Source organism: Hippoglossus stenolepis, chromosome 9, assembly GCF_022539355.2.
Source record: "Hippoglossus stenolepis isolate QCI-W04-F060 chromosome 9, HSTE1.2, whole genome shotgun sequence".
Classification (NCBI taxonomy): Eukaryota; Metazoa; Chordata; class Actinopteri; order Pleuronectiformes; family Pleuronectidae; genus Hippoglossus; species Hippoglossus stenolepis.
Window position 1 is genome coordinate 17700277 of NC_061491.1, and position 12844 is coordinate 17713120.

At 38.7% G+C, this 12844-nt stretch overlaps 2 protein-coding genes across 3 annotated transcripts; both read left to right on the forward strand.

Annotated features, from left to right (window-relative positions):
- The first annotated feature begins 101 nt into the window (after positions 1-101).
- golm1 (golgi membrane protein 1) lies at positions 102-8715 on the forward strand. 2 transcript variants are annotated; one of them, XM_035166668.2, is made up of 11 exons: positions 102-321; positions 1286-1420; positions 2126-2305; positions 2513-2567; positions 2696-2798; positions 2969-3095; positions 3599-3758; positions 3940-4161; positions 4505-4660; positions 4799-4897; positions 5412-8715. In XM_035166668.2, the coding sequence occupies exons 2-10, from the start codon at positions 1292-1294 to the stop codon at positions 4894-4896; spliced, it is 1230 nt and encodes a 409-aa protein (XP_035022559.1). In that variant the 5' UTR covers positions 102-321; positions 1286-1291; the 3' UTR covers position 4897; positions 5412-8715. The 2 variants fall into 2 exon arrangements, with proteins under 2 accessions (XP_035022559.1, XP_035022558.1); XM_035166667.2 differs by having other exon boundaries at positions 103-321; positions 3596-3758.
- A 132-nt stretch (positions 8716-8847) lies between these two features.
- Positions 8848-12415, forward strand: LOC118115491 (kallikrein-2). The gene is made up of 5 exons (XM_035166670.2): positions 8848-10004; positions 10110-10272; positions 10839-11131; positions 11217-11356; positions 11489-12415. The coding sequence occupies exons 1-5, from the start codon at positions 9968-9970 to the stop codon at positions 11636-11638; spliced, it is 783 nt and encodes a 260-aa protein (XP_035022561.1). The 5' UTR covers positions 8848-9967; the 3' UTR covers positions 11639-12415.
- The last annotated feature ends 429 nt before the right edge of the window (positions 12416-12844 follow it).

Consider the following 12844-nt stretch of genomic DNA (forward strand, 5'->3'; position numbering starts at 1 on the left):
TATGGTTTAAAGCAATACCTGTTTCAATAAGTGTTTTATTTACATAGTACATTTTGGCCACTTCCAGCACCCGTACCGTAAATGTGAGAAAGGCTGCGCATGAAAAGTCAAACCGCACCTCGTCAGAAGACCGTAGTGAACGGTAAACACTGGGTTGCTCTGCCGTTTGTGTGACAACAATGGATACGAGCTAACCGTGCGGTGGTAATGCGCAGATAATTTCCACGGAGACGCGGGCAGGTTGTCAAATACATCACCGAGAGTCACCGCACGTACCGGGACCGACCTTTAATTCCTGCTTTCGCGGCTAAAGGGCACCGGGTAAGTCGAGTGCTAACAATGCTAACGCTAGCTAACGGCAGCTAACTAGCTAGCGACGTGGGGTGGCAACGTAGACAGCTGTTAGCATTGGCTGCTAGCAACGTAGACCGCTGTTAGCGTTGACTTGAATGTTAAATAAGACAAATGCTGCTTGTATTCGTCACCACACTGTGTCTCTACGACTGCCATGTTTTTTTAATATACTTTACTGAAGCAAAGATATCGCTTCCTGCTAATTAGTCCAGCTATAGTGGACGAGAGGCAGGCTCCTGCCTGCCCTGAGTTCAGCTGGTCGAGAATAAGAAATACCTTTTTAGTTAGGTTTAGGTTTGGTAATTAGTTAACACGTGTAACGAAGCAGTAATCTGTGACGAGATTGTACAGATCTTCTCCCAGTGCTGGTTTATTTATTGGTCTGAGACTGACACCTTCCCCTGTAACCTGATACAGAGATTCATCTTTCTACGTGAATGTAAACAGCTAGTTTAACACTTTCCATTAGTACTTGGTGGTGTGAGTGAGTGAGCAGCTGCAGAGATTCACCTCCTGGCTCCCCGGGCATCACCTGCTAATGTTTGCTTTCTCACCATCTTGCAAACATTTGCATTGAGTCACCATTGTTTCTGGGGGAACAAATCTGAGTTCTTCCGGTTCAGTATTTGGCAACACAACGAGCAGGTGTCTCTTATGAACAGTCCTCACATTTGTGTGCACAAAGCCACGTTTTCATAATTGCAGAATCTGTAGTCGTGTATCTAATTATACTGTGATTTCAGACAACACTTCCTGTGCTCGATTTTTCTGTGCAACATGAACTTAGTACAAGATTAGTTTGATGTAATCCACTGCTATTTAAAAGTCTGACACTAAGCTGTTTTTAATGAATAGTTTACAACATACAGTTATACAGTTATCGGAAAGTGAGCTGACCCTGGCCGTTGGTATGTGTGTCTTCCTTCTGTAGACAGCTATGGGTGGGTTGGGAAACGGGCGTCGTGGAGGAAGATCACCCCCTTTAATGATCGGCGCTCTGATCGCCTGCATCCTGGTTCTGGGCTTTAACTACTGGGTGTGCAGCTCCCGCAACCTTGAGCTACAGGTGAGTGAATCTATTAGTCTCTGTGGTTTTCTGTGGTTTTCTAACCATACTGAACATTGCAAATATTCCCATTTGAAATTGGTACTGCAATTTTTTTTTATATATATTAAAGGCCACTGGAGTGAGCATCATAAGTTGAAGGGAGATGATGTGTCGATGAAACATGTTTTTATTATTAACTGATTCTGTTGGTGCTGATCATCATTTTTATCCCATCATTTTATTAAGGTTTCATGTTTTTTAGTTTTTATGTGGGACGGCCTTTTTGCTCACTATTTAATTTCCTTATCCAACTTTCAGAATGGCAGATACATTTTTAACATATCCTTTCGTGCAAGTCACTATAAATAATTAACCTAACCCAGGACATTGATTGTTTTGTATTGCAGAACAGGAATAGACTAAAGGCCCAATCACACATCTCAGCTGTTCTGTGAAGCATTTGCGGCCTTGTTACTGAAAGCCTTTTACTTTCTTGGGTGTATGTGACATTAAGAAAAAAAATCAACTTTACATTAAGTCTTAATTAAATTTTTCACCTACCCAGTTTCTTACCATGTTTACTAAACAGCAAGATTATTGTTTGTGTTCTTTTCTGTCTAAATCTTATTGAGTTGAGCTCATGCAGAATTAATAACCTAAAACGGTAGTAAGTAGTGTGATGTGTCCTTAACCTTGAACTGTGTCTTTCTGTGCGTGATTCAGACTAAGCTGTATGAGATGGAGGGCCAAGTGCGACGTGGAGCAGCTGAGCGAGGAGTATCAGAGATTAAGAAAAATGAGTTCCAGGAGGAGATCCAGAGACAGAAAGAGGAGATCAGCCAACAAGAAAGCCTGTACAAGAGACAGCTGGAAGCATTAGAGAACTCCTGCAACCAAGAGAAGGTGCACACATACACCCCTGGGAGTGAATGTTAAAATGTTGCCTATGAACTACCACCACAATTGAATTTGGGGCCAATAAAACACTTCTTTTGCTTACTTCTTGAAGTGATCCACAATAAACTTACAAATTATGAAGGACACAAACTGATGATGATGATCATGATGAATATTGATAATTAATTAATTAATTGGTAATTTTGTTTTTAGGAAACCCTGCAGGAGAATATGTCCTCTTCTTCCAAAACAACACAGGAACTCAAAGGTAACTGTTGACATTTGACCTGTTAAATCTAAAAAACAACAGCAGACAGATCTCCATAGAAAAATTATATATTAAATATATAATATTCTTATGTGGCTCTTATTGTCTTGCTTGTGTTTGTACTTCAGGTCAGTTGAATCAGCTGAATGAAGAAGTGGGGAAGCTGCAAAGGGAGCTACAGAGTTGCCAAGGCAACATCAACACCCTTAACAGCAAACTCACTTATGACATGTAAGATGAATTAATCTGCATTTATAGTAATTGCAGCTCTCTTGATTTGAATAATTGACAATAATCACGATTGATCATGAACTCTAATTATGAATTACACAGTGAGTGCAGTAAATATATGCATTTTATTCCTTTGTTAACATGTCTCTGTGTGTGTCTGTTTTGTGCAGGACCCAGTGTCACTCTCAGGTCCTGTCCCAGAAGGAGTTGTGTGATGAGAGAGTAGCAGCTGCTAAACTTGAAGTTCAGAAGAAAATGGAGAAGCTCATCAGCTCTCCCTCAGTCGTCTCCTCACAGGTGAGTTGCTTTTTCTGTTTGATATTGAACCATGTGACGTCCAGAGTCTTTTCACAAGGTTTGCATCAGAGCAGTGGATCAGTGCTGATAAAGCCATATGGAAATTATAAACGCACCATTCCTCTGTTAAAACCCTGTTAAGTGTAATGTGATACATTTATTTGCATGTGTTTGTAATACAGAAAGCAGCTCATCTGGCTGGGTGATGTTCTAACCAGCCCACCTGACACCACTGCTTTTTCTAAGTCATGATCATTCTCTACAGTTTGTTTACATGCAAATGGGAAAATGGAGTTGATGTTGCATCTTTGTATATAGTAGAATGTAGTAAAGTATTACAGAGTATTCTGTTAGGCCCCTCTCTATCTTGAACTCTTTATAATGAAAAGATCCTTTAGCATTGACTGGGTTTTATGTTTCCTACTTTTGTGATCATTGTGGAAAAGCTTTTCTTGTGGTCACGTAAAGGAATTTGGTGTAAATTGAGATTTACTCCTCAGCAGGAAAAAACAATGGATCGAGCAGGAAAAGCGGACAGACCCATTGTGTCGGTGGCTGATCCGGAGAAGAACTCAACTGTTGTGAGCCACACTCCAAGTGTCTCTAGGCCCAAAGAAAATGAACCAACTGAACTACTGACTAATGAGATTATTGTCGACCAAGGTAACAGTGAAACATGGATGGCTCAGTGTACATAACTGAAATCGGACACATAAAGCATGCATTTACACTAATATGTATGTGTATGTACACGCGCAACATCAGATGTATTGTGTGTGTTTATATGTTAAAGCACACTTGGACTAACAGCTGTTGATCCTCACATTGCCTCATTATATTCCAGGTTCTGATGACCCTGTGCCCTCAGTGAACGATGTCTCTCAGGAAGAGCTCCAGTCTGTTCCCTCTGCTACTGCAGTCAAGCAGGATATTTTACCACCACTAGAGGGAGCTGTCAAAACAAATGAGGCTGGGACAGAGACCAGTAAACTGATGAAGAATAATCTGACTGAGGATAAAGACATGGAGTTTATGGATGTTCATGAAGAGGGCACTCAGACAGAAGGTAAAGAACTCAGAGAATCAAACACATTGCTAACAGAAGGGATGAAGGCCTTTAAAATCACATCAGTGTCGCTTCCGTAATTTCACAAACTGAGACAACCCGATGTATACGTGCATATTTCTATGCCATAAGGGACCATGTATATCCAACACTTTCATATGTATGTGTACACCCTTCTTTTAATGTGTAATACAGCTGAGATAGCATGACAAATCGTGGTCCCCTCTGCCTTTTTTCACTGAGGATCAGCAGTGATGGTCAGTTATCCCTAACACTATAGGCTGTCTCTGTGAAGAAGTTGTTAATTTGTTATAAAATTCAAATGTCTTGTGTCCTGAGGTAGACCCTGGAATGGAGGGCATGCTGATTGGCCAGGGAAAGGTCGATGAGATGCCTGATGGTCAGAAATTGGAGCCAGAAGAGTATGACACAGACAATCACATTGTGGGTGGAGCTGATTTGAAGAAACAACAGCAGATTAAACGGGCAGAAAATATCGGTACGTTGGTTTATCTTACCGTTTGAAGGCCATAGATAGAGTTTGAGTGACAGATATATATTGCTTTTTTTTAAAGAAATAATTGCACTGTCCTGCAGGGATGTGTGTTTGTTTCATGTGAATTGTGCTGTTTCATAGACAAGGACATGGAGGAAGAGCTGGCTGACTATAACGGCGATGATGAGAACGAAGGGGAATTTGAAGCAGACAAACAAGCAGAACTTGCTCAACACTGAGGTAAACACTGAGATCTTCCTCAGCGACATTTACCTGCTCCACAGGTTCAAATGGTACCATGAGATTGTATCAACATGTCGTACATCATACGTTCCTTAACTTCAGGAGATGTTTGCTGAGATCAGTCGGATCTTTTTATTGAACAAGCACAAATTCATCTAGTTGCAGCTAAACTGTACTGTAATGGTGAAGTTACCATGTTACCTTGAGAAGTTCTAATTAAAGTAATTATCTGGTTTTAGGACAAATATACATATTAATATAGTTACACATGTAAGATTTTCCAGTTCAGCCAGCTCTATCGCCACCTGATAAGCAAATACTACTGGAACTGGACTGTTTGTTTTATAATCTATATATTTTCATATATTTTAGTCATACCTCAGTTGTGCAATATGCTGCCATCAAGAAACAAATGAAAAGGCATTTAGCACATGTCCATCCTTATGTCTATAGAGGCTTTTATTGTTAGAGTGTCATAATGTTTTTGTTTTATTCACAAACCTTTTTGCAGAGCTGGTGTTGAAGAAGGATCCCGGACGTGACATCAGGAAATAAGACGTTTTACACGTCAGCGCAATCACACCATACAGGTTAATGCAGCCCTTGAAACACAGTTAACACAAAGCAAATCCCAATGTAAAATTCTGTATGAAAAACTTAACGTTCGTTATTTTCATCAGGATTTTCTTCTTGAGTTGTCTTATTTATTACCTTGATCAGAATATTACATGCTGTCTGGTAAGTTCCCAGGCGGGATCATCAATTCATCTCTTATTGGAGTACGAGTATTTGCAACTTCATATCTAGTTCACAACTGATTGCAATCAACGACTGTATAATGATGACACTTCACAGTAGTGATTTTCGAGTGAAGTCTTGGTATCAAAGTTCCGCCCATACATTTTCACATCCAATCCTGAGTCAATCACAGCTGTCAGTCATAACGTCTCCAACTATTTTTATAACATTAAATAGTTAAATCTAATCTTAGCAGAAAAATAAGAACACTTGAACATCTATACAGATGATCCGTGATAACATCAGTGAAGGCAACTTTTCTTGGGGGAAAAAAGTGTCAATTTAAGTTTAGATCAAATTCCAATGCACTAACATGGAGGAGGTGGAGTTTATGATTATACGGCAGCTGCCATGTCCTCTATCTATATATTGTCATTGCTTGCAACATGCAGTGTCAGTCAAATATACATTTATATGCACTTCACTGTACACATAAAACCCGGCTATGATGGCGACTGTGCTCACATTAATTCCCTGAACTGTAGGTGTCATAAAAACACTTGGTGATTCTAAGTATTTTTAAGAATCGGTAGTTTTTGATTTCCGAATTAGGTGTGTTGTCTTATGTTCACTCTGTTATGACTGTAACTTGAAGATGATGTTAAAGACCCTTATAGGGTTACTAGGTGTCAAATACTGAAGTAATTTTAAATGATCGGCGTGATCCCAGTGACAGGACTCCTCCTTCAGGGGGCGTTGTCTCTCCCTGAGGTACAACAGCATCTTTAACAATGCCTTAAGCTACTCTTGTACAGTCTCTCATAGGAAAGATGCTGACCTCAGATCAATAGTCAGAGCATTTCATTAAAAAAAAGCTAGTATATGCATGTAAAAAGCAGCAAATAAAGGAAACGTGGGGGTAATCTTGTTGTTCGATGTTATTTACAGATGGAAAAACAAGAACAGCTTATTTTCTAATTCCCATATAGCTATAGACGTTGTGGACTGGTTTAATAAAACGCCACATAACAAATGAACAAATTCCCCGTATGGTTTATATGCTCTTGTGTTTTCAACATACTATGTTATGATTTCTGTAAATTTTGATCAATGAGCAATCCCCTCTAAACTTGGCTAATCAATTGCCTCGGCATCTTGGCTTTTATTCTCAGATCACGCACAGTGATGAGGTTGAATGTTTCTACATAAAACAGAAAAACACAATAATAAATTATAATGAAAGAAATAGTTTGGAACATCTGGACAATAGATTATATTAGATCGACAATCTTACTTTATTATGACGCATGCCTTATTAATTCCGTGTACACCAGTTTTCCTCTGTGATCGGTTGCTTCTGTGCACCTGCTCAGAGGTTTGTGAGTTTTACTTTGTGGATACTGTTTCGTCTGTTCATTAGTCTGTGCTTTGTTGAGAACATGAAGAGCCATTTGTGAGAATCGCTGTAATATTATGAAGGTAATTTCCTTGAAGTAGGACCAGTGTGTTGTGCTTTCATGCTCCTGGAGTCCAGTAGATGTGAACTGTTCAGTAGCTGTGCTAAAATGTATTCATCTGCTCAACTTCAAACTGTACTAGGCTGGAAATTGTGTGTTTGTATTTGAGCGCAAACACAAACTTATATTAAGACATCATAAATAACAAAGTTAGGATATTCTATTGCCTTGTATATTATCGTATATACGGGTTAGAATATTTATTTTTGTTTCCTGCTTTATTCAGAGGTGGTTGCCTCCACACTGCTGTAATGGCCGTCATTTCCATAACACACTGACTTATCAACAGTGTGTAACAGTGGAAAGTTATCTTCCTAGATTTCTGTTATCAGGAGTCTGTCTTTGATTAAACGGTTATTGGAACACAGAGGGTTTGTTTTACTGTCTGTACCGATCAGCTGCAGTGCACCTGACTTTAACAGGTCCAGGTGTGAAGGATCGAACTAAAAGTTTTAACATTTGCAGGATTTTATCAAAATCCCTTCTGATGTAAAAATGCAGCCGTACAAAGCCTAGTTTTGACATAGTTTGAGTTGAAGCTTATGTCCGTTTTAATGAAAATGCATGAACAGAATATACAGTTTATGAAACATTTTATATGCTGGATTTTCCAGGAACTCTGTGGTTCAGTTGACTGCTTGAGCACAACAAACTCTGAACTCGAAAACATCACGTCATAAAACTGCAAGTGTCATCCAAACCTCATTGTGCGTATTTGGGAGAACCTTTTGAAACCATGTGATATTTGGTACAACTCTCGTTTTCTGTCAAAAAGGTCAAATAAGATGTTATAGTACATTCTTTTATCTACATTTACTCATAGCTTCATAAAAGGCTTGACCACCTGTGAAGAGTGTTTCTGGTTAAGTTATTTATTATATGGTAACGTTTCCCAAACGACCAAAAACGGTGGTTTATAATTTCGAAACTTTTTCCAGAGAGTGTCCCCTCAAATGTCAAAGGTCAAAATAAATGACAGGTAGAATCAATGTTATTAACTTAACGTTTGTTTATGTTTCTTTATTGTTTTTTTAAATCTGGGCCTGCTCGTCACAGTAACAATATATATAATAGGAATGCTAAAGAAAGATAAATGATCTAATCACGAGAACAATAAAGTTCCCTCATACAGACAGAAGGTTACAGGGAAACCCTTCGTCAATAAAGATATACTGTCGCTGCAACATCGCCCAGGAAATATCCATGATCTTCACTCCTTTTGTCTGAATCTTCCCCCACTTTGGTTGATTCTGGAGACGCGTGACATGTTTTATTCTATAATTGTATTATATAATTTTCAGAGTTGCTGTTATTCGTTGTCTTGACTGCTTTGGCTTCTCAATTGTGTAAAAACTCAAATTTCCTGAACCACAAGTCTGTGCACCTGGAGAGAAAAAAATGTTTTATTATTTTTATACATTGGATAAACTTTTTTTGTTGTCGATTTGAATTTGTGTAAATGTTAATTTTATTCTGTACTGCTGAACAAATTTCTGAAAGATCTAAATAATCATAGGCTTTATTGGTGATAGAGAATAAAGACTGTTTTTATTACCACTATCAAGGTGTGTGTTTCATGTGGAGCTTACTGTCAGGAGGATTCTTGCAAATGAAAATATCATTTGGTTCAAGTGTTCACAAGCCTTTAAGAGATTAATACATTATCCAGATGTATGTCACTAAGCAAATAGGAGAGCAGTACAGTCAAAGGAGAAGTGATGATAGTGTGTAGTTTTAAAGTATTTGTATAGATACTGCACTTCTCTCCACTTGTGACAGTTGAAGCTTCATTTGATCAATTATTCAAAATATGACAGTTGTAGCTAACAGCAGAGGACAAAGAGAAAAACTGAATGAATTTAAATTCTAGGCTAGAACAATAAAACCGTATAAAGTTCTGGTATTCTAAAGTTACAATTTAAAAAGATTTTGCTTTCAAAACTGAAAGCAAAAAGAAGATGGACACAGTATATGTACTTTTTAATGGCATGTTATACAGCTTTTAATTACTGTTCTGCTACATACGCATTCCACAAATGTGCAGATATGATTTCAGTAGCTTTTTACGAGTCATCATGAACTTGTCCCAAAATACTGAGCTACTGTGTCCTCTGTTCTTAGTATAAGACAAAAAGGACTCGAGGCCAACCGTTGATAGTATTAATACATTTTATGTTGCATATTGATTAAACAACACATTGACATGCTGCTATAAATTAGGTTTAATATAAAACAGCATTATACACCCTAACATCTGTAGTAACATGGTGACATTTAAAATATAATCTCTGGTTTTGATATTGATGGTCCATTGCTGACGTGACACCATCATCTTGTCTCAATAACGAGTGAATGGTTCTGAGAGCTCAGCTGAACTCGTAGTGTAGAGATGAGATCAAACATGATACATAAATACGAAAGGACAGAGGGCTGCAGTTAATTAGAAATATTCCCGAAAATCATTTCAAAAGACAATAACCTGCATGACTACAATCATCTTATTTTGACACTCAGAGCAACGGTAAGATTGACACAAAGATGCTCTGACCTGGCTCTTCCTGTTCAGAGGATCATACACTGTGTGGTGTGAGTTTTTCAGTACACGCCTTCCCGCTGTCCAAACCCTCCACTCGTCCCACCCCATCAGTCCATCCCGTCACCGTAACAGGTAAATGAAAGGCCATGAAGACAGAGGTGTGGGGAGTGAACTGATGTCTATCTCACTCACGCTGAAGTCACGTCTGACTCGCAGTATATAGAGACGAGGGATGAGTCAGAGAAACACCTGAAGTCATCCACAACCAGAGGGACCATGAAGCTCAGCTCTGTCATCCTTTTGCTTCTTGCAGGTAAGTTTGGTTTTATTCTGCTTCAACTAAAACACCCTTTAAATACGTGTAATTGCTTAGCTTGAAGCTGATAAGTGTGCCGTCTCCTCTGCTTCCCCATGTCAGCTGCTGCATCAGGGGCCATTGAGAAGAGGGTTGTTGGGAGTAGGTCCTGTAAGACGGACAGACAGTACCATGTGCAGATTCAGTCTATTCAGCCGGGAAAGTCCTGTGGCGGCTCGCTGATCAACACCCGCTGGGTCATCACTGCTTCTCACTGCGCTGAACAGTAAGAGACACATGCATCCTCCTGCAGTTTTCACAGACTTCACCTGTCTGATTAATGGTATTTGATTCAGACGGGGAATTAGACTCAAAAAGTGTCTAAAATGTAGACAATAAAAACAAAATTACAAGTGAAAGGACCACTGCACATAGAAAACACATATATAGAACTAGTCCAACAGTTAAACATTTAAATAAAATGCATACATATGTATTTGGCTCTGCACCAAATTGCACAAACTCATAAATATTAGTCCACTTAACATGCCTGATTTTTCTCATTGAGATCCATTAATTATTTTCTGAGGAATCAATGAAAATGTTTAAATAAAATATAAAATATATCTTATAGGAATCTGATCCACACCAAAACTGAAATGGGTCTTTATTGGGTCATGTCCTTCCCCTCCACAATTTTTTGCAAAATCAAACATAACCTGGTTGGTGGAAGTATGGATAGAAAATTGAATAAGCCAAATCATAAAAAACGATTCCAATTAAAAAATATTTTAGCATTCTTCATATTTACATTAGTCACATTAGTCTTCTAATTTACCTTTTTTCCTGCAGGGATGTGAAACTGATGCTCGGTGTAAACAATAACGTGGGCATTTTCACGAAATTGTGGTCGTCGGTGAGAGGAAAGTCTAAAAAATTGGAGCAGGTCATCACAACCAAGCAGCAGTTCTCTTACACAGAAGATGAGGGGAAGGCCCATGACATCATGCTCATCAAACTGAACGAGGACATGTCTGACAAGCTGCCCACCATCAGGCTGCCCCCCCCAGACGAGTGCACCAAACCAGCGATACACCAGCAGGTGGAGATCGGAGGCTGGGGAGCCAAGAAAGCTGACATCTTAAGTGAGCGAATAAAACTAGGATACTCGATTTAGTTTTTATAAAGATAGAAGTCACTTTTCTGACGATTTATCTTTGAAATCCTCAGACAACAAACTGCCCAAGAGTCTGAAGTGTGCCAGCACAGACCTTTCCACGTGTGATGAGAATGATAAACCTGGGGATCAATATGTCAGCGATGAAGAATCCACCATGTGTGCCTTTAGGCCGGGGGTGGAGACCTGCTTCGTAAGCAAACACTTTCATTTATTTTTGACACATTGCACATTTCTCCATTTTCTAACAGAATTCCTTTTGTTTTGTGTTATGACCAATGTGAAATGATCACCACTCTGATCTCTCTCTCTCTCTCTCTCTCAGGGTGATGCTGGCTCAGCTGTGGAGTATAACAACCTCCTACATGGGATCGTTTTGAGCAACCCTGTGGATAAGTGTGCAAGCACCATTGTCATGGCAAACATCTGCCGCTACAGGGAGTGGATTGATGAAACCATGAAGAAAAACCCATGAGTGAACCTCACACACTAATTCAGAAAGTATAATTAAAATATCTCATATCTTTTTTCATTTCTAATCAATATCACCTGACAACTTACTTTTACCATATTTTACTTTAGATTAAAACTGGAAACTAGACTGGATTTTGCATTGTGCAGGGAGAATAGACTTTTCAACAGAAGCCAGCACATTGGGCCTCATTCACCAACCGTTCTTAAGAGGACATTTATTCTTAAAACACACTTAAGCTGTGGGTTCTATGGAGATTCTGACATTTACCAATGTTTTCTTAGCTGGGATTTTTTTCTTATGTAAGAACAGAATCTACTCTCCCTGATGAGAACTCTTACACATACTTGACAACTGAAAGGCTTCAGTAAAATAATCAGTTATTGTGTGTTTTTTATTCTACAGTTAAGGTTTAAATTACTGATACAGATTTAACTGAACGTGCTGGATTCCATGCATCGTTTGTTTGTGGTATTTTATGTCCACTGCAAAATATAACTGCAGTCTCATGCCCTTTTATGGGAAGACATGGCATTCATCAATATAAGAACACAGATGCCATCAGTTTAAGAACTCATCACGAATCTGACGTTGAGTTTTCTTAGGAAACTTCTTAAAAACTAATTTAGGAAATTCTTAAGAAGACATTGGTGAATGAGGGCCATTGTTCTTAAGTGCAGTTACAACCACCAGCTATCATCCATACTTCTCTTTAAAGTTATGATTGTAGGCTTCGTTTAAATCCCTCTTTTCTTTCCTGACCTGTCTGTAAAAGCAAATTGTACCTGTGAATAAAAAGTGGTGTGTCCCAGTTCATAGCGTGTTTTTTTGTTATCTCTCTCAAGTATATTTGAATGTCAAATGTGACAGTTCAACTACTCTCGAGTTCTGGTCAAACTTTAACTTTGTAAAGTGCGTTGTGTCAAGTCACATCACAGAAGAAAAAAAGCACAAAGCCCCACAGTTGTATCTATGAGCATGGATAGAAAAACTGAGAATTGCATATTACTTTCTTTATGCATGGGAATCTAACACTGCTATTAATTACTCACCTAAATAGAAATTCTATATTTATGCATCAGGCTTTTAGTAATTATTTGTGTCCTTGAGCACTGCACCGTAGATATTGTGATTACCACTACCGACGGTTCAGGGTGACTGTTGTAAAGCTATATTATAACCCATTTAAAATTCTTAAACAACGAGGAC

Excerpts from the sequence above, each read along its gene's own strand:
- golm1 (XM_035166667.2), top strand. The coding sequence starts at position 1,292 with ATGGGTGGGTTGGGAAACGGGCGTCGTGGAGGAAGATCACCCCCTTTA. Across the intron at positions 1,421-2,125 it reads CCCGCAACCTTGAGCTACAG|ACTAAGCTGTATGAGATGGA; the intron begins GTGAGTGAATCT and ends TGCGTGATTCAG. Across the intron at positions 2,568-2,695 it reads AACAACACAGGAACTCAAAG|GTCAGTTGAATCAGCTGAAT; the intron begins GTAACTGTTGAC and ends TTTGTACTTCAG.
- LOC118115491 (XM_035166670.2), top strand. The coding sequence starts at position 9,968 with ATGAAGCTCAGCTCTGTCATCCTTTTGCTTCTTGCAG. Across the intron at positions 10,273-10,838 it reads GCTTCTCACTGCGCTGAACA|GGATGTGAAACTGATGCTCG; the intron begins GTAAGAGACACA and ends TTTTTCCTGCAG. Across the intron at positions 11,357-11,488 it reads CGGGGGTGGAGACCTGCTTC|GGTGATGCTGGCTCAGCTGT; the intron begins GTAAGCAAACAC and ends TCTCTCTCTCAG.